The sequence below is a fragment of the Esox lucius genome, chromosome 3 (assembly GCF_011004845.1).
Source record: "Esox lucius isolate fEsoLuc1 chromosome 3, fEsoLuc1.pri, whole genome shotgun sequence".
Taxonomy (NCBI): Eukaryota; Metazoa; Chordata; class Actinopteri; order Esociformes; family Esocidae; genus Esox; species Esox lucius.
The window spans coordinates 5,056,073-5,075,141 of NC_047571.1; the positions used below are offsets into that span (position 1 = coordinate 5,056,073).

The 19,069-nt window shown below is 42.8% G+C and overlaps 2 protein-coding genes across 3 annotated transcripts in view; one reads left to right on the plus strand and one right to left on the minus strand.

The window, feature by feature from the left end:
• LOC105018039 (ephrin type-B receptor 1) overlaps positions 1 to 19,069 on the plus strand; it is a 249,021-nt gene that overhangs the window by 79,190 nt on the left and 150,762 nt on the right. The gene's annotated exons all lie outside the window — the stretch shown is intronic.
• Positions 5,307 to 7,015, minus strand: LOC109615637 (C-type lectin domain family 4 member E). Its single transcript, XM_020045465.2, has 2 exons — positions 6,677 to 7,015; positions 5,307 to 6,547 (listed from the first exon to the last, which is right to left on the minus strand). The coding sequence occupies exons 1-2, from the start codon at positions 6,962 to 6,964 to the stop codon at positions 6,035 to 6,037; spliced, it is 801 nt and encodes a 266-aa protein (XP_019901024.2). The 5' UTR covers positions 6,965 to 7,015; the 3' UTR covers positions 5,307 to 6,034.

The following is a 19,069-nucleotide window of genomic DNA, read 5'->3' on the forward strand; positions in this document are numbered from 1 at the left end:
GGTATGGTATGGTATTTTTAAACTAAGCTAATATAGCCCACAAGCTGTGGTTTCCAGTGGGAGGCTGGTGAGACCTAGTGGGACCTAGGAAAGGAGAAGGGAAGAGCCAATCATGCACTAGCAAGATGCTATTGGACGATATGGGTGCATAGCCTGTTTCTTTTAAAACAGTAAGTAGTGAAGTGCGCGTGTCGCTCAATTCGCCCTGAATGCCTTCTAAATAACACTACTTATTTTGAAATATTTCTTCTTTTCTCCTCTTCTGCTTCTTTTCTCCCTCTCTATACTTCCTCACCTCTCACCACTTTTCTACTTTTCTCCCTGTCTCTTCTCATTTCTTTCACCCTTTCTTCTCCCCTTCTTTTTTAATTTCTTTCACCCTTTCTTCTCCCTCTTTTCTAATTTCTTTCACCCTTTCCTCTCCCCCTCTTTTCTCATTTTTTCTCCTCACCTTTTCTCTTTTACCCTTCTCATCTCTTTTCATTCATTCCTCTTGCCTTTTTTCCTCTTCTCCTTCTTACTTCCTTTTGACTTAGCCTTTCTTTTACTCTCTTAACTTCCCCCTCTCCCTCTCTTCTCTTGGCGAGTCCTTTGTGGCTTTTGATTGTGAGTTTGATGGTTACGTACAGGAGATCAGCGTGATGCATGGTCTGAACCAGAGCTTCCTATGTCAATGGCCCGATGGCTTGCAGGGAGGCAAGACTGCAACTATGGGCAAAGAAGCACTCTGTTGAACACATTACGCGCTCTCTCTCTCTCCCTCTCTTTCTTTGCCTTTCTCTTTCTGCTGATCCCCGTCACTTTATGCATCTTCTTTCCCTCTCTTTCTCTGTCTTTTTACCCTGCCTCCCATGTTGTGTTTTCTTTCTGTCGTGCCACTGTGGTGGCTATTTATCCCAGGTCATTAACACCGACATTAAGTGCTCGGTGCGTCCACAGCTCTCCTCTCAGCCTTTCTACCGCCCATAAAAACATAGCTACCCTAATGACAGGGCCAAGCATTAGAATGTGCAACAAGGGAGAGTGAAGATCAATTGGCAATATAAAGGGCAAAGCAAAGCTATTAGAGCAGAGTACGACACCAAATGGGTTTGTTCGTTTCTTTCCTTTATAGAAAGCGAGGCCATTAATGTTTTATCCGAATGTTGATAGGGAAACATGCTACGATGTAAACCCCCCTGTTGTTATTGTGAACAGGGTGAAGATGTGAAGAGACAAAGTTACAGCATACCAGAGTTAAGGGGCAAGAGTACTCTGTAAAACTAAAATCGAACATTTCTTTAGTTCTTCAAAATGTGCGGGAGCCCCATTAAATTAGTTTGAGTCCTTTTTTCCAAATAATCCCTTAACATGGTTATTCAAATAACCAATTTTTAATGATTCCTTTAAGAAACTTTAATATCACCATTTGGGGCTCATTTGGAAGTTTCATCAAATGGTCCTATGAGAAACCTTTTAAAATAGTGAATTGAGACATAATTTAGCATTTTTCATTGAGGAACTTTTAATGTGACTGTGTTCAGTTCACTGACCTTGTTTTAGAGCAATCCACCAAAAGGGATCAAATGAATGAGCGGGATGGAGAGTGACGTCAAATGACTAGAAACCACCATCTCTTCTCTTCTCCTCATCCAGTTTACCCACACTCGAAACATCTATAGAGGAACGTGGCGAAATCCGTCAGGTCTCAGTTTATAATGGAGGTGGTAAATGTCCACAGCATGAGACCTGCGGTGTTATTTAATATACACAGGCCTTGGCCTGGTGTCGGGGTGGCCGGGGGGGGTGGGGACTAGAGAATTCCATTATCACCAAGGCGACAGGCGATGATGCGTTTTCGATTTGCCTTCACTCGGAGGTCAAAGGCAATGACGCGGTGGAGTGTGGGAGGCGGAGAAGATTGAATATGGTATTATGTGATCGAGCAGTCGTAAGAGATCCAGGGGATATGAATAGAGGAAACTTATGCCTTGGTGTTGATGTTTTTTGGGGTCGCTGTTAATTGCCCAGGAAACACGGAGAAGGGAAATACGTTTAGTTGTTTCCGTTACGGGCTTTCGTCCAGGCTGAATCTAACTGTGATGTAATGGGGCAGAATGTAGATGTTGAATTTTTTGAGGCGTCAGAGGTTAAGCGTCTATCTGAAATTCTGCTCCAAGATACGTATGATGAGAATCAGAACTGACAGGGAAAGACAAAATGTTCCTGGGGTTCCTGGAGCATCGACCATGTCATGAAACACTTACTGTGGGGGCATTCAATAAAACTATGTATGTGTGTCTAACGGCTCATGAAATGTGTGTGTGTGTGAGAGAGCTCCCCGTATCAGGCTGTAAAAATGCCCACACAAAGCAGATAACCATGGGCACATTATACCACACACCATTCTTTTTTTTCAACCTTAGGCTGGATGCCATGTTAATAATGAAGTATTGTCTGTCTGGAGACACAAAACACCAGAACATATAGACCTAGACAGCTTGAGGACTACTCCATAAATATGATGTTAGCCTAGTGGTTACTAGCCAGAAGGTTGCTGGTTGAAATCCCAGAACCAACAAGGTGAACAATCTGTTGTTGTGCCGTTGAGCAATGCCCTGAACCCTTCTTGTAGTTGTAAATTGTTCTGAATAAGAGCATCTGGTAAATGACTAAAATGTGAAATGTGTTTTTTCTGTATATGTGTGTATGTGTATATATATGGGGAAATTGTCCAATCTGTACACTGCTTATTACTTTTTTACATTGCATTTTTGTTTGCCCTGAGGAGATATACACCAGCAAAACACATGAATATCATTGCTTTGAAAACAGTGAGTTTAAAGGGGGGTGGAAAGGAAGTAAAGATTCCGCCCAGGCATTATCTTCGACGCCCACGGGGGCTTTTCTGGCGTGGTGAAAGATGGTGGTCATTTGGGCAAATGAGGGCTGAGGATCCCCTCAGACTTGTAGTGCAGCATACGGGGGTGGGAGAGGAGAGGAGGCGGGATGAGCCCTGGGCAGACTGCATTAATGAACAGGCCGCGCCGCAATGGACAGGTCCCTGTAATGTTGATGAATGGCCATTACTGGTCAGAGACAGTGGGTGGGGTGGGGGTGGGGGGGGGGGGGCAGAGAGTGGGGAGAGAGAAAAAGGAAAAAAAGAGTGGAGAGAGAAAGAGAGAATCAGGTGAGAGCAGAGAGAATGGGAGATGAGCGGTGGGCGGAGATCCGGAAGAGGAATGAGAAGATGTAGGGCAGTGGTGAGTGGATGGAGATCCGGAAAAGGAATGAGAAGATGTAGGGCAGTGGTGAGTGGATGGAGATCCGGAAGAGGAACGAGAAGATGTAGGCCAGTGGTGAGTGGATGGAGAACAGGAAGAGGAATGAGAAGATGTAGGGTAGTGGTGAGTGGATGGAAACGAGGAAGAGGAATGAGAAGATGTAGGCCAGTGGTGAGTGGATGGAGATCCGGAAGAGGAATGAGAAGATGTAGGGTAGTGGTGAGTGGATGGAGACCAGGAAGAGGAATGAGAAGATGTAGGGTAGTGGTGAGTGGATGGAGACCAGGAAGAGGAATGAGAAGATGTAGGGTAGTGGTGAGTGGATGGAGACCAGGAAGAGGAGAGCCAGGTTTTAATGGAGCCTCAGGATTCCGTAAACCCATATGTCATGTTGGAAGCGTCACCTCCTTGTCCACCCGTTTCCCCTATCTGCGGATGTACACAGGCTTTCTCCCATGATGCACACCTCTTTCTTTAACAAAGTTCTGCTTCGTATTGCCAGCTCTTTAACAACTCCAAGTGAAAGCAGGCGAGAGCTGGAAAGAGGGAGACAGATAAAGAGAGATTAAGAGAGCAGTGGTAGATAGATTATCTCATTATCTCTGTTAATTGTCTCTCTGTTGTGGCTGTGTGTAGACGTCATCATTTTCTCTCCATAAGTACTGATGGGGCACTGGGTCAGGGTAAAGGTCAGGGTAGTAAGTAAGACACCTACCCACAGAAACACACCAAGGAGGGGAGATATTGCCCACATGCAAGAAACAGGAAGTGATGGAGAACCACATCTCAAATAGAAACCGCACCCTCTTCAACTCGAGAGGGAAGATCTCACAGGGAATCCAAAATGAACCCCTTCCTCCACTCCACCCTTGGCCTTCCTCCACTCCACCCTTGGTCTTCCTCCACTCCACCCTTGGTCTTCCTCCACTCCACCCTTGGCCTTCCTCCACTCCACCCTTGGCCTTCCTTCACTCCACCCTTGGCCTTCCTTCACTCCACCCTTGGCCTTCCTTCACTCCACCCTTGGCCTTCCTCCACTCCACCCTTGGCCTTCCTCCACTCCACCCTTGGCCTTCCTCCACTCCACCCTTGGCCTTCCTCCACTCCACCCTTGGCCTTCCTTCACTCCACCCTTGGCCTTCCTTCACTCCACCCTTGGCCTTCCTCCACTCCACCCTTGGTCTTCCTCCACTCCACCCTTGGTCTTCCTCCACTCCACCCTTGGCCTTCCTCCACTCCACCCTTGGCCTTTCTTCACTCCACCCTTGGCCTTCCTTCACTCCACCCTTGGTCTTCCTCCACTCCACCCTTGGCCTTCCTCCACTCCACCCTTGGCCTTCCTTCACTCCACCCTTGGCCTTCCTTCACTCCACCCTTGGCCCTCTGCGTTTTTCATCCAGCGGGTTTTGAGAAGATGAGAGAGGACGGGAGTAGTATGAAATTGAGGACTTTGTAGAGAAAGCGAAAGGTAGGGGTTGCAGAGAGAGCTGCGTTACAGCTCATGTTTGTGTTTTCTGAAGCAAGCTGTTTTACATCTTGTGTTGTAACAATTTGCTTGGGAAAAAATTACATATTCCAAAATGTTAATCTGAGTGCACCAAAAACAAGACACACCGAATTATACAGTGTGAGCAAACATTTTTTAATCTCTTAAGGTTAATAAAAAAGAAACATCCCGATCCTTTTTCACTATCTCAAAATTTAGTGATTCTACATTCAAATAGCCTGGAAAGAAACCAAATACCAACATTTCAATGTCCAATATTATATGGAGTAAAGACCAAATGATTGGTAAGTAGCTAGAAATGTGGCTTTATGTAGACTTATGGTGAATCCAAACCCTGTGACCTGCGCCCTGTCATGAGGGACCATCTTTCTGGTCCTCCATAATAAATAAAATACATGACAATAAAACAAAACATGGGATTCCACTTTGGTTGAACACTCTATACAAGCATTTATTGGGGAATGTAATTACACCTTACACCCTTACTCATTTTCACTTCTTTAGTTCTATCGGACACTTCTGCGAAAGGCTGGGGTGTGAGTGAACAGGCAGATCGAGGCCCGAGGCTGGAGTAGTGTAAAAAAAATATTTTATACAATTATCTTCAGCCATGTCCATGCAGATACTACTTTCATCAATGTTTCTTAAAGGAACAACCATTCGTAAAGTTCAAAATGAAAGACACATAAAGGTAAAAGCATGGACAGGTTTACATTTATGTATGTGGTTATCCCCTAACGTCTCGATCATCACACCTACAGGGGCAATCCACAAACCTTTATGCATGCAACATCTGAGTGTGTGTGCAACAGAACCTTCATTCATTGCTACCATTTCCGCTATCGTGTTTGTAAGTGTGATTGTGGCAGCATTTCCTTAAATCGGTCTTGTATACATTTCAACCAATAATCTTTGCATATCTGTCTTCTATATCAAACAATCAAATGTATTTATAAAGCCCTTTTTATATCAGCAATTGTCACAGTGCTAAAAACTGCTATAGGGAGTACACCTAGGTGATAAGCTGTATAGATCCGATGAATAGAAAGTGAACGTGGTTACCATGACAGCAAGAACATCAACACCAATGTTGCAGTCCTGTATTCAACATCATAAATGCTATTCTAAATGACATGACACAAACACCTACCTGGTCTATATTCTAATACTCTGACTGGACTGAAGGCTCTTAAGCAAGATTATTATATATTCAACCAAAATAAGTCCTCTGACCAAGTCTGCCAAACAATACATGCAACAAAAGTTACGTTTCCTGCTCACAGATCCAGTTTAGTTTGGTAGCACACAACATGTCGTTCCAGTTCAGTACATTATTATTATTGTGGATCTCGCCACAATGTTCTTCCTCTTTAAAATTATCAGGTTGTTTAGTCATCCAGTAGGCTGTGGTCAGTGGGGTACCATCCACCCATTTCCAGGTTCCCTCTATGTCTTTGTCCGTTAGTCCAATCCAGAGACTTTTCTTCAACTTGGTAAGAAATGTCTGCTCTCTTATGTTGTTAATGATCACCAGGTCTGCACCTCTGTTCATACAGTCCTGTCTGCTGTGTTCCCAGGACTTTACCTCAGAGGAGATGTAATACCAACTAGACTGAAACGGTGTCCAACCTGCTGTCCCAGCTTGTTTGAAAGCAGAAAAGATTTTCTGGAGTTCATCTCTTTCTCTCTTAATTTGGTTTCTTTCTTTAGTCAAATTGTTGTAGCTGGTCTCTAGCTGGTCTCTTTCCTTAATCAGGTTGGTGTAGCTGGTCTTTAGCTGGTTCTTCTCTTTAGTCATGTTCTTGTAGCTGGTCAGTAGCTGATTCATCTCTTTAGTCAGATTGTTATAGCTGGTCAGTAGCTGGTTCTTCTCTTTAGTCAATGTGTATTTATAGCCCTTCATGACTGTAATATGGTAGAAAACCAAACCTATGATCCCAGCCAGTAGGAGAACACACAACAACACCCAACACACTGTGGCTTGTCTGGAAGATCTCCTACCTGAGATATCCATACCTGAGGAGTCAACTCCTGGTCTGCCCATAGAGGGCACTTCTTCCCAAATGTTTCCTCCTGAGTCTTGGGACATGTGGGGGTCATCATAGATATGATCATTTTCACTTTCTGCTCTTCTATTGCGATTTTCGTCTAAAATGATGTCCACATTGCCGTAAATATACTCAGACATCTCCATTTTCTATCACGACTGCTGACGGTGTTCTAGTTATGGTGGTGTGAACTGTAAGAGAACGTGAACCCAAAGAACTTGTGAAAATAAGCACAGAAAGGAGGATGATTTTCCTTGAAGAAAATGTTAAACACTTTGTTTGATTTGTGACTCAGTGTATGACCCCAGGAAGTGTGCCACTGAGATGGGTCTGTGGTTTTTGAAGATGTAGTGTTAAGATGTGCAGGAAGTGCTGCTTTAGTTTTGCGGTAAATTTCTGTTCAAACTTTAAAAACCAGGTAGTGTTTTTATAATTGTGAGCAAATGCATAAAGAATATATGACTCCATTCTGGATGTTTACAAATAATTACTAGGCTTATCGGTTATATAATAAAATCTGTTTGTGAGCTTTTAATTAAAACAATTGTATTCTTTCTAAATATATCTTTTTTTGCGCCGTTAATTATTTTTTCGCAGTTAACACTTCTATTTTTTGAGCCTTAGTTAGTGCTTGACTTGAGTGGCAGCAGTCACTTATTAAATTGCAACAGTATAGGGGTAACTTTATTTGGCACTTAACTTGTGCTGGATTGGTCGAGACCTCTTTACATTAGCTTTTTTCAATATAACAATGTAGAGAAACCTATGCATTCATGTCGTGAATTGTGTTTACTTGCCACTTGTCTGTGAATCCTGCCGTTAAATGGAGCACTGACACTTTCAACAACAGCGTGACATGTATGTGTGTAAGGGGTGTAAGCACGTTAGTACTCATACATTGGAACACAGTCTGCACTGTTCCAAGTTGGAAATTGGTATATCTACAAGAAGAACAGCCTCTCATCTGAGCCTTTTCTGAAACTGATCCCTAAATGCTGTGTGTGCATGAATCCACCTGTTAAACTTGCTATTAAGATGGTAGAACTATTGGAACCTAGACCAGCAACTTTCTATTTAGATTTACATGGGATACAATTAGATTCTGCCAGTCATTGTGATAATTTCAGGGGAGACATTTAAGGGTTAAATACATTGTTCTATTGTAAAATAAAGATATTGCTTGATATTAACATATTATGTTAAAGATTCATTAACATAATATGTATTCCCCATGTCTAGCGACAAGCCAGGCCTGGTTTAAGAGCCTAGCAACACATCCTTAGATCCAAACCACCAGACACTTTTCAACAGAATATAGTATGATATTGTGTTGTGTGCCTATAGGTGTTTTATCACCATCTCGTCATGTGCTGTTAAAAAAAGTAATGTTTGCATTTGGCAAATAATTTGGTATAAATTTAAAAAACTTCAGTGGCTTTCTTGAGGTATGAAGGGGTCACATCAAAGCAGATTAAATATCAGGGAAAGTATGCCACCAGCCCACAGGAATTATAGATATAACCCACTTGCAGATTACAGGAAGTGATGAAGGGCCACGACAAATAGAAACATAACGCCAGCAGTTCTCAATTGCGCACTTCATGTGGTTCTCTCTGCTCCACAAAACCCTTTGGAGAAGAAGGTCAGGGAGAGGAACCTCATGGCTTTCAAATCTTAAAAAATTGTTGTCTGTCCTAACTTTAAGACTCCTAAATTTTTGGCCTAAGGGTATTTCACGAAGCGTTTTAGCGCTAAAACCAGCTCCTAAATCTATGAAAAGTTAGTAGAAGTCAAGTGGACTCCAAAGTCACCAAGACCAAATCATAAACAATACTAAAGGCTGCTGCCAGCAATCCGCCTCGTAATCTGGTCAACATTTTAGAAACACTTAATGACACCGAGCTTCTAAAAAGGTATTGGCTTAATCACAAGTGTATTATGATCATATTAGAGCTTTTGTAGCAGTCACTTGACCAACAAACAGAAACAACCCAATAACACCGGAGATCAAGGTTGTGACAACTCTACTCGGCCACAGGGAAAATGCAGCTATGCAGCGCAGACGAACTACGCATATCTCAGTCATCTGTCAGTAGAATATTTCATCAAACAATCAATGCCCTCTCCAGACCCCATATTGTCTGAAAAATCATTTGGTTTCCTCATTCGCCAATGTATAAAGAACAAAGTTGACTTCATGGGCATAGCTGGACCACTTAGTGTAGTTGGTAACACATCATTTCACAAATTGTTTCACCATCAAAAGATGACACTTACCCTATATTTGTATTTTTATATCTCTATTTCAATATGGCAACATGGCACATCGTTATACAGTTTGCTATAATGAATACACTGACAGAGACCCCTCCCTTATCAGCCAATCATGTGGGGATAGTAAATAGGCTTGTTTGTGGAACACGACATCATCCATAGCAACAGGATCAACTGTGCCCTTTCTTTTAGCTTAAGACACTTTCCCATTCCTTAGTAAAAGTTGGTCTTAGCTGCTTTGTGAATATGTTTAAATAGGAAACTCTTAGCTAGGAACATTTAGTGCTGTTTAGGAGTCCTCCTAGTGGTAAGTTAACATGTTTTATGAACACGGCCCCAGAAGGGAGGGGAAATTAAGGGAGCTGTGTTCCTCAAGGCTCAGGTACAAGGGTATTCTGGATTGGCCTGTATTATATCACTCTCTCCGAGTGTTGTAAAAACTGGCTTGGATATCAAACCATGCTAAAAATATTAAGTGCCATTAAATATGTTAGTAATATGCACCAAAAACAACAAGCGGTGGGCGGGTGGGTATGTAGTGATGGGTCACAGAGTTCAGCAGGGTTACAGTGATGGAAAGACACTGTTCCTGAGCCTGCTGGTATCTTTTGCTCTGTAAATCATCTCTTCCCTTGGCTTGAACAAAGCTTCATACGTCCTCTAAGGGGCGTTTTCTTTTATATGAAACAGGTAGCGAAGCTTAGTTATGAGCTGTCTCGCTAGAAAATCTCAAGGCGCGTACCGATGTGTCGCTTGATGCGTCCTTTCACTACTGAGAACATTTCCTTTCTCTCGCTTTGTGCCTTGTGTCCTGCCTCCCTGCGACTGTGACAGTTTCTCTCTTTTGTCAGATTTCTGTTGCAGGTTTGCAGCTGGTTCTTAACTTTAGTAATTTGTCTGTAGAACCATTCAAGACTCTATTACAGAGGAAACCCAGGACTACGATCCCAAACAGTAGGAGAACACACAGCAACACCCAACCCATGTTAGCAGATCTGAAAGTCATCTCCTAGTCTGTTTTTAAAGGGACCTTTTTCTTCAGTTTTGCTTGTTGAGACTTGGGATATTGTGTATCTTCACAGATATCACATTTTCTGTTTTCTGACCTTCTGCTACAATGGTTGTCTTCTAAAACGATTTTCACAATGCAAAACACTCAAACATCCATTATCTACCGCTGCTTTGAACATTCTTCCAGTAATGTTTCAGGGCGTAATAAGAATTTACTAACTTTGCACTTAATCTGATACTTACAGAAAGCCATATGCATTTCTGGGATGACAATCTCAAACAATGTGTTTTAAGTAGTGGCTGAATGCATGACCCCTGGAAATGTGTTACTCAGAAGAGGCTTTGGTTCTTGAAAGTGAGGTGAAGTCTTACAGGAAATACTAAAAACCCTTTCAAAAATCTCAAAGACCAGATGGGGTTTTTCCAAATGTGATCAGATCACTAAAGAATACACCACTTAATTCTGGTTCCGAATATTTAGAAAGTGCTACTCTAAGTAGGAAATTCTGAAATTGTGTATCATTTCAAACTTGATATACATTTTATTTTAGATTTTTTTTTTATTCAATGAATCACTCACGTTTGATTTTTGAGGCCACAACACAACATTGATGTGTCCTTAAAAGGGAATTTGCTTGTGGCACAGCCCAAATAGGTGGGCTGCCCTTTAGACTGGCTCCTCCAGGTTTTCTTTAAAGGCTCTTATCCCATTAGGGTTTTTTACTTGCTGCTGTGCATGAATTCTTGTTGTTGCTTGCTGATTGGGGTTTTAGGCTGGTGGTTTGTTGCACTTAGTGACAATTGTTGATGTAAAATGTGGCAAGGAAAAACTTTGGAAAGTCAGGAACCTATGAAGAAACCTTTAGTTGAGCCAGGTTGAGAGGAGGTGGAGATTTTGTCCATTAAGGCAAGATTGTTCACCGAGATGTTTCTTTAATCATGCAATAAAGACAATAATTAATTAAAAACTCTAAATCATTCATTTAGAGAGATTTATCAGATAACAAATGAACCATGCAACCTAGAAATAATCCACATACAAATTATCAAAGCATATCAAAGAGACTCACAAAGTAAAATCCATTACAACAGCAATTCCGGTGACTAATAGGATTAATGTGTGGACTAACTCCAATGTAGTTTAAGCATTTATTCCATTTGCACAATATCTGTCTACCTGCCTGCTAAGTTGAAAGGCCGTAGAAGGACGCTATTTTGTTGGCTGAACTTGAACTGACTTTTCGTACTACCAGTTGTGTCCAAGTTCTTCTTTTAACCACTACTTTCTGACTCCAAGGAGTAAGGAAAAGTCCTCATATTTTGGAGTAGCTTCCTAAAAAACCTCCAGAATCTGCTTTATATGTGTAAATTAAAATAACACTGTTAAACAGTCATCTCACAGACCCAGTTAAAAGAAGTAGCACATGACAAATCATTCCATATCGAATTAGGACAGATTTCAGCACTTCCCTATAATCTGGATCCCCATCACCATTATCATGTTGTATTCCTGTCCAGTAGGCTGTGGTCAGTGGGGTACCATCCACCCATTTCCAGGTCCATTCTATGTCTTTGTCAGTTAGTCCAATCCAGAGACTTTTCTTCAGCTTGGTAAGAATTGTCTGCTCTTCTATGTTGTTAATGATCACCTGGTCTGCACCTCTCTTCATACGTTTCTGTCTGCTGTGATCCCAGGATCCCAGAGGTGATGTAATACTAACTAGACTGAAACAGGGTCCAACTTTCAGACCCGTTTTCTTTTAGTGCAGCAAGTTTCCTCTGTAGCCCATCTCTCTCTCTTCAACAGGTCTCTCTCCTTGTTCATTGTGTATTAGATAGACTTTACCTTGAATGTTGGCTACTTCATCATAGTTATGATCATCTTTGGCTGTCAGTTTGTTCCATGTACATGGCTGGTCTATATTGGCATACATGTCCTGATACATTACCATGGTCTACCCCTTCCTTAATTAATGCCAGAAGATGATCTTCTACATGGTTTGTTCTAACATGAAGTTCTAATGTGTATATTGAATATTTTATGAGCACATCTAGGTCTTACCCCGAAAACCATGCCATATTAGGTATAAAAAGCAAAATGTGACTTGCTGATTTTTAGGTGGGAATATAAGACTTGAATAAGGAAATGGGTGTGGTTGAGTTATTAATGCTGTCTATCCGGAAATGAATGTTCCTGTAGATTTTTGTTTAAAAGGCATACCAGATATCTATATGTTTATCATTCTGGCTTTCTTGATTTGTTTCTCCTTCAGTGGGACTTGACTCCAGGCCTCGAGACTCTAGGCCTCAGGATTGATTTCAGTCTATCCCTTTAAATCAGGGATGCTTTTGACCTGGTAGGTCAGGTGAATGTGGTTACTTCCTGGTTCAATATGAAACAGTACACACACTGACACAAAATGTAGTTGTGTTGTTTAAATTTGATTATTAGATGTTACTACAGTTTGCATTTATTTGTCAGTGATATGAAGCCTGCCAGTGAACAAGGTTGTTAACTTGTCGCCTCAAACGAAATCAAGGACTGAGGGGGGAGTTCTGCAATCAAACTGCATCTCGTTTAGATGAGGATTCCCCAAAGGGAAAGTGGAGAAGACTTATGAGGTAAAATCTATGTGATTGGACTGCAGACCCTGGGTTTTTTACAGGCTCGGATTTGAGATCCACTGCTTTAGACATCATTACTGGTAGAGAGGAAGCCATCAGTTGAGTAGAAAAAGCCCCTGCCACCAGTTTAAAGAGACAGTCCGGTCGCATGATTATCCATCGGAAATCAGGAGTCCTGCCTTGTTAACCAATTATTGGTTTAGAAGAGAAAATAAGAGAGTCTACTGAAAGAGGCAGTTGTTCCCCCTGTATCCCCAACAACCAGTCTTGGTGATCATGTGTCTCTTATTCTTCCAATGTCTACTCCCATATCTCTCACCTCTTTCGTTAATGAAGCACTGCTTAATATACATAGCTTTTTACAATAGTTAAAGGAAAGATAGATTTAAAGACATATATGGACATTTAGTTATATAGATTGATTGACAGAGGTTGATAGAAAGATATATATGTAGATGAATAGATGCTAAATAACTTCTAAGCCAGACTGATGGGAAATACGTCATTAACTCTGTGGATTGTCTCTCTGTTGTGGTTGTGTGTAAAGGTCATCTCACTGGCTCAGGGTAAAGGTCGGGGTATGTCAGCCACCAACCCACAGAAACACACCAAGGAGGAGAGAGAGTCCCACATGCAGGAAACAGGAAGTGATGGAGGGCCACAGAAATATGAATACTCATTTACAGTGGGGGGGTTACTCGAGGCTCAAGTACAAGAATATTCTGCGTCATATTCTTTTACATAATCCTTTCTTGGAGTTGGATCAATCAGCTTGGATATCAAATCATGCTCAAAATGTATATAATTTTCAAATTCAGACAAACACATGCAGATAATATAATTAGCCTTGCCTATCTATTCTTTTGTGTGAAATTGGTTCAAAAACAACATGGTGCCTTAAATTGGAATTCCACTTTGCTCATGGAAGCTGCATTGTTGCACACTCACTACAAGGGGTAATTTGAGGGTGTAATTATCCCTTACACCCTTAATCATTTTCACTTCCTATGCTGTTTGGGACACTTCTGAAAAAGCCTTAGGCACCCCAGAACAAGTAAATAGGGCTGTAGTGGGATAAAAACTAAGTTGAAAAGAGTTCTTCAGCCATGTACTTGGTATGAATCCCTTAGCGCGCCACACAGACAGCTCTGACACTGCCTTTGCAAGGTGAATTGACACTCTCCACTGGAAATGAATCAACCTCTGGTATCCCAGAGGTGTGATCGAGGCATAATGCTTGTGGGAGTGTTTCGTTAAATCAGTCCACTATACCTTTTAACCAATAATCTGTGCATGTCTGCTATAGGCGGTATAGGTCAATGGACAGATGAACAAGTAAACATGTTTACAATGACAGCCAGAACATTACCACCCATGTTGCTGTCCTGGCAAGACACCGGGGGTGGATGAGATCCGCCCTGAGTACCTCAAGTCTCTGGATGTTGTGGGGCTGTCTTGGTTGACACGCCTGTGCAACATCGCGTGGCGGTCGGGGACAGTGCTTCTGGGATGGCAGACCGGGGTGGTGGTCCCTCTTTTCAAGAAGGGGGACCGGAGGGTGTGTTCCAACTATAGGGGGATCACACTTCTCAGCCTCCCCGGGAAAGTCTATGCCAGGGTTCTGGAGAGGAGAATACGGCTGATAGTAGAACCTCGGATTCAGGAGGAACAGTGTGATTTTCGTCCCGGCCGTGGAACACTGGACCAGCTGTATACCCTCTACGGGGTGTTGGAGGGTTCATGGGAGTTTGCCCAACCAATCCACATGTGTTTTGTGGATTTGGAGAGGGCATTCGACTGTGTCCCTCGCGGCATCTTGTGGAGGGTGCTTGGGGAATATGGGGTCCTGGGTCCTTTGCTAAGGGCTGTCAGGTCCCTGTACAACCGAAGCAGGAGCTTGGTCCGCATTGCCGGCAGTAAGTCAGACTTGTTCCCTGTGCATGTTGGACTCCGGCAGGGCTGCCCTTTGTCACCGGTTCTGTTCGTAATTTTTATGGACAGAATTTCTAGGCGCAGCCAGGGGCCGGAGGGTGTCAGGTTTGGGGACCACACGATTTCGTCTCTGCTCTTTGCGGATGATGTTGTCGTGTTGGCCCCTTCTAACCAGGACCTTCAGCATGCACTGGGACGGTTTGCAGCCGAGTGTGAAGCGGTGGGGATGAAAATCAGTACCTCCAAATCCGAGGCCATGATCCTCAGTCGGAAAAGGGTGGCTTGCCCACTTCAGGTTGGTGGAGAGTGCCTGCCTCAAGTGGAGGAGTTTAAGTATCTAGGGGTCTTGTTCACGAGTGAGGGAAGGATGGAACGGGAGATTGACAGACGGATCGGTGCAGCTTCTGTTGTAATGCAGTCGATGTAACGGTCTGTCATGGTGAAGAAAGAGCTGAGCCGCAAGGCGAAGCTCTCAATTTACCAGTCAATCTACGTTCCTACTCTCACCTATGGTCATGAGCTTTGGGTCATGACCGAAAGGACAAGATCCCAGATACAGGCGGCCGAAATGAGCTTTCGCCGCAGGGTGGCCAGGCGATCCCTTAGAGATAGGGTGAGAAGCTCGGTCACCCGGGAGGAGCTCCACATCGAGAGGGGTCAGCTGAGGTGGCTTGGGCATCTGTTTCGGATGCCTCCGGAACGCCTCCCTGGGAAGGTGTTTTCCGGTCCCGTCCCACCGGGAGGAGACCCCGGGGAAGACCTAGGACATGCTGGAGGGACTATGTCTCCCGGCTGGCCTGGGAACGCCTCGGTGTCCCCCCGGAAGAGCTAGAGGAAGTGTCTGGGGAGAGGGAAGTCTGGGCATCCCTGCTTAGACTGCTGCCCCCGCGACCCAGCCCCGGATAAGCGGAAGAAGATGGATGGATGGATGGATGGTTGCTGTCCTGTATTCATCATCATGTATGCAAATCCAAATGCAGGGCCAGCCCTAGGCATAAGCAACATAGACTTAGGGCTCCCGACCTCTAGGGGGCGCCAGTCCGCTAGTGAGCCCCGGACCAATAGGGAAGGGGGGGGCCCCCAAATCAACCAGATTCAATAGGGTGAAATACGGGACTGTCAGATTATAACCAAGCCCCCCCTCCCACGCACACAACCACCACCTACACAATGAACAACAAAGTAGGGCCTTCTATTTCCCTGTCCATAAAATGGTATTATCAAATGCACATATACAGCATCTTGTGTGCGTACTGTCTTAGACTGAAGCAACAAATGAGCGTTTCACTCAGAACAATACATTGTGCATTTCTCTGAAAAAGGCAAAGATTTACAGTTTCCACTCTAAAGGCTATACTTTTATAACATTTTGCATGTGTGACATATAAATGAATTGGACTGAAACAACAACAAAAGACCACTTGCACTCTGAATAACATGAACACTTTATGGTCTGAAATATTAACACAGCCTACGTTTCAGGGATACACAGCAACAACTGTAATAACATAACAGAATTACGCCTACTCTCTTTTGCTAATTTGATTCGGGGGGTGTGGAGCCTGATGGCCTGTTGTACTTTTCGTGTGAGGCAATCTCCCTCAGAGTACGTTGGTCTTTAATGAGTTTGTCTTAGGAAGCTGTGCATTTTATCAAAAACGTAGTCAAACAAATAGCCTAACATTGCCTTCATGGTTATTACAGCAAGTTGGGATTTTGCGTGCACAGGTGCTTGTCTTGGCAGCTTATGAGAAGTAAAATGTGATTGGATTATGGTTAGACTATAAAAAGAGATACTTTAAGACTGACAAGCATGGCAAATCATGATAACCTGTCTCATTTGGATGGGCAGTACTTCGGACCAATCAAAAAACAGGACCAAATGAAAATACGGGACAAAACACAATTGTTTTTAAGTAAGTCAGGACTGTCCCTGGAAAAACGGGGCTGGTTACCCTAGGCCCACCTCATCCACTATGCATTTTTGGTCAGGACCAAAATGGTACTGTTACATATTCATTGGTACATATTCATAGCCTACCCATTTTTAAATACATTTTTTTTTTAAGATTGATGAATTACAAAATATTTACAGAATGCATGTCCTACATAGAGAAGGCAAAAAAAAACCTAGTGGTAGAAGACAGTTTTTGTGTTTATTTCAGTGTTTACTATAAGTCCCAAGCAAGGTGTGATTGTGGCAGCGTTTCCTTAAATCAGTCTTCTATACATTTCAACCAATAATCTTTGCATGTCTGCTATATCAAACAATCAAATGTATTTATAAAGCCCTTTTTATATCAGCAGCTGTTACAGTGCTAAAAACTGCTATAGGGAGTACATCTAGGCGATAGGCTGTATAGATCCGATGAATAGAATGTGAACGTGTTTACCATGACAGCAAGAACATCAACACCGATGTTGCAGTCCTGTATTCAACATCATAAATGCTATGACATGACACAAACACCTACCTGGTCTATATTCTAATACTCTAACTGGACTGAAGGCTCTTAAGCAAGATTATTACATATTCAACCAAGAGAAGTCCTCTGTCCACCTCTACCAATCAATACATGCCACTTGTAAAAGTAACATTTTCTGCTCACAGATCCTGTTTCTATTTGCGTCACACACAACTTCAGACCCGTTTTCTTTTAATCCAAGAAGCACATCACTCTCCCTCTTCAATTGGTCTCCATCCCTGGGGCGTCATGTATCAATTGTGCGTATGTTTCTAACAGAATTCTGGTGTATGTGGAAATCTTCCGATTTGAGTGTGCACAAAATTATTGGCATTTATCAAACTGGCGTACGCAACATATACGCATGCTTCTGTTGATAAATTAGACCCATACTATACTTCTGCATATGTGAATGAGCTTACAGTCTCCGCCCAAAGAATGCCTACAATTACCCATATAAAGTATCCAAATTAGCCCTATTGACTATGTAATTTCAGTCGATACATGAAGCATGGTGGAGTCCGGTCAGAAAAAACGTACAAGAAAATACATTTCCCTTAACGTGAACTTGAAATACTATTATCTTTCTATAATGCGAGAAAGCGATTTGCCGCACTCCTAACCATGGTCCAGACTACAGAAGTGGGCAAAGTTTTGTATGGTTTCGTGTGAGGATTGTAACAGGTTGTGACTGTTGAGGCTGCCTTGCAGAAAGAAGTAGTAGCCTAGAGAATGTTGCCAAGAAAGTATATAACATTTATAAAAGTTTTATAAAAGATCAATGACTCTTTGAAAGACCTTGTGTTAAAATGATTGTTCCATTTTAGTGAAATGCATTTTTCGTTTAGTGCAGCATAGCAATAGCTTTTTTCGATTTGTGGTGAATAAGTGTAACTGATTTATACACACACATATATATACACAGTGGGGAGAACAAGTATTTGATACACTGCCGATTTTGCAGGTTTTCCCACTTACGAAGCATGTAGAAGTCTGTAATTTTTATCAAAGGTACTCTTCAACTGTGAGTGACGGAATCTAAAACAAAAATCCAGAAAATCATGATTTTTAAGTAATTAATTAGCATTTTATTGAATGACATAAGTATTTGATGCATCAGAAAAGCAGAACTAAATATTTGGTACAGAAACCTTTGTTTGCAATTACAGAGATCATACGTTTCCTGTAGTTCTTGACCAGGTTTGCACACACTGCAGCAGGGATTTTGGCCCTCTTCTCCATAGAGAGCTTCTCCAGATCCTTCAAGTTTCGGGGCTGTCGCTGGGCAATGCGGACTTTCAGCTCCCTCCAAAGATTTTCTATTGGGTTCTGGTCTGGAGACTGGCTAGGCCACTCCAGGACCTTGAGATGCTTCTTACGAAGCATTAATTGCCCTGGCTGTATGTTTCGGGTCTTTCTCATGCTGGAAGACCCAGCCATGACCCATCTTCAAATGCTCTTACTGAGGGAATGAGGTTGTTGGCCAAGATCTCGCGATACATGGCCCCATCCATCCTCCCCTCAATACGGTGCAGTTGTCCTGTCCCCTTTGCAGAAAAGCATCCCCAAAGAATGATGTTTCCACCTCCATGTTTTACGGTTGGGATGGTGTTCTTAGGGTTGTACTCATCCTTCTTCTTCTTCCAAACACGGCGAGTGGAGTTTATACCAAAAAGCTCTATTTTTGTCTCATCAGACCACATGACCTTCTCCCATTCCTCCTCTGGATCATCCAGAGGGTCATTGACAAACATCAGACGGGCCTGGACATGCACTGGCTTGAGTAGGGGGACCTTGCGTGCGCTGCAGGATTTTAAACCATGACGGCGTAGTGTGGTACTAATGGTTTTCTTTGAGACTGTGGTCCCAGCTCTCTTCAGGTCATTGACCGGGTCCTGCAGTGTAGTTCTGGGCTTATCCCTCACCTTCCTCATGATCATTGAT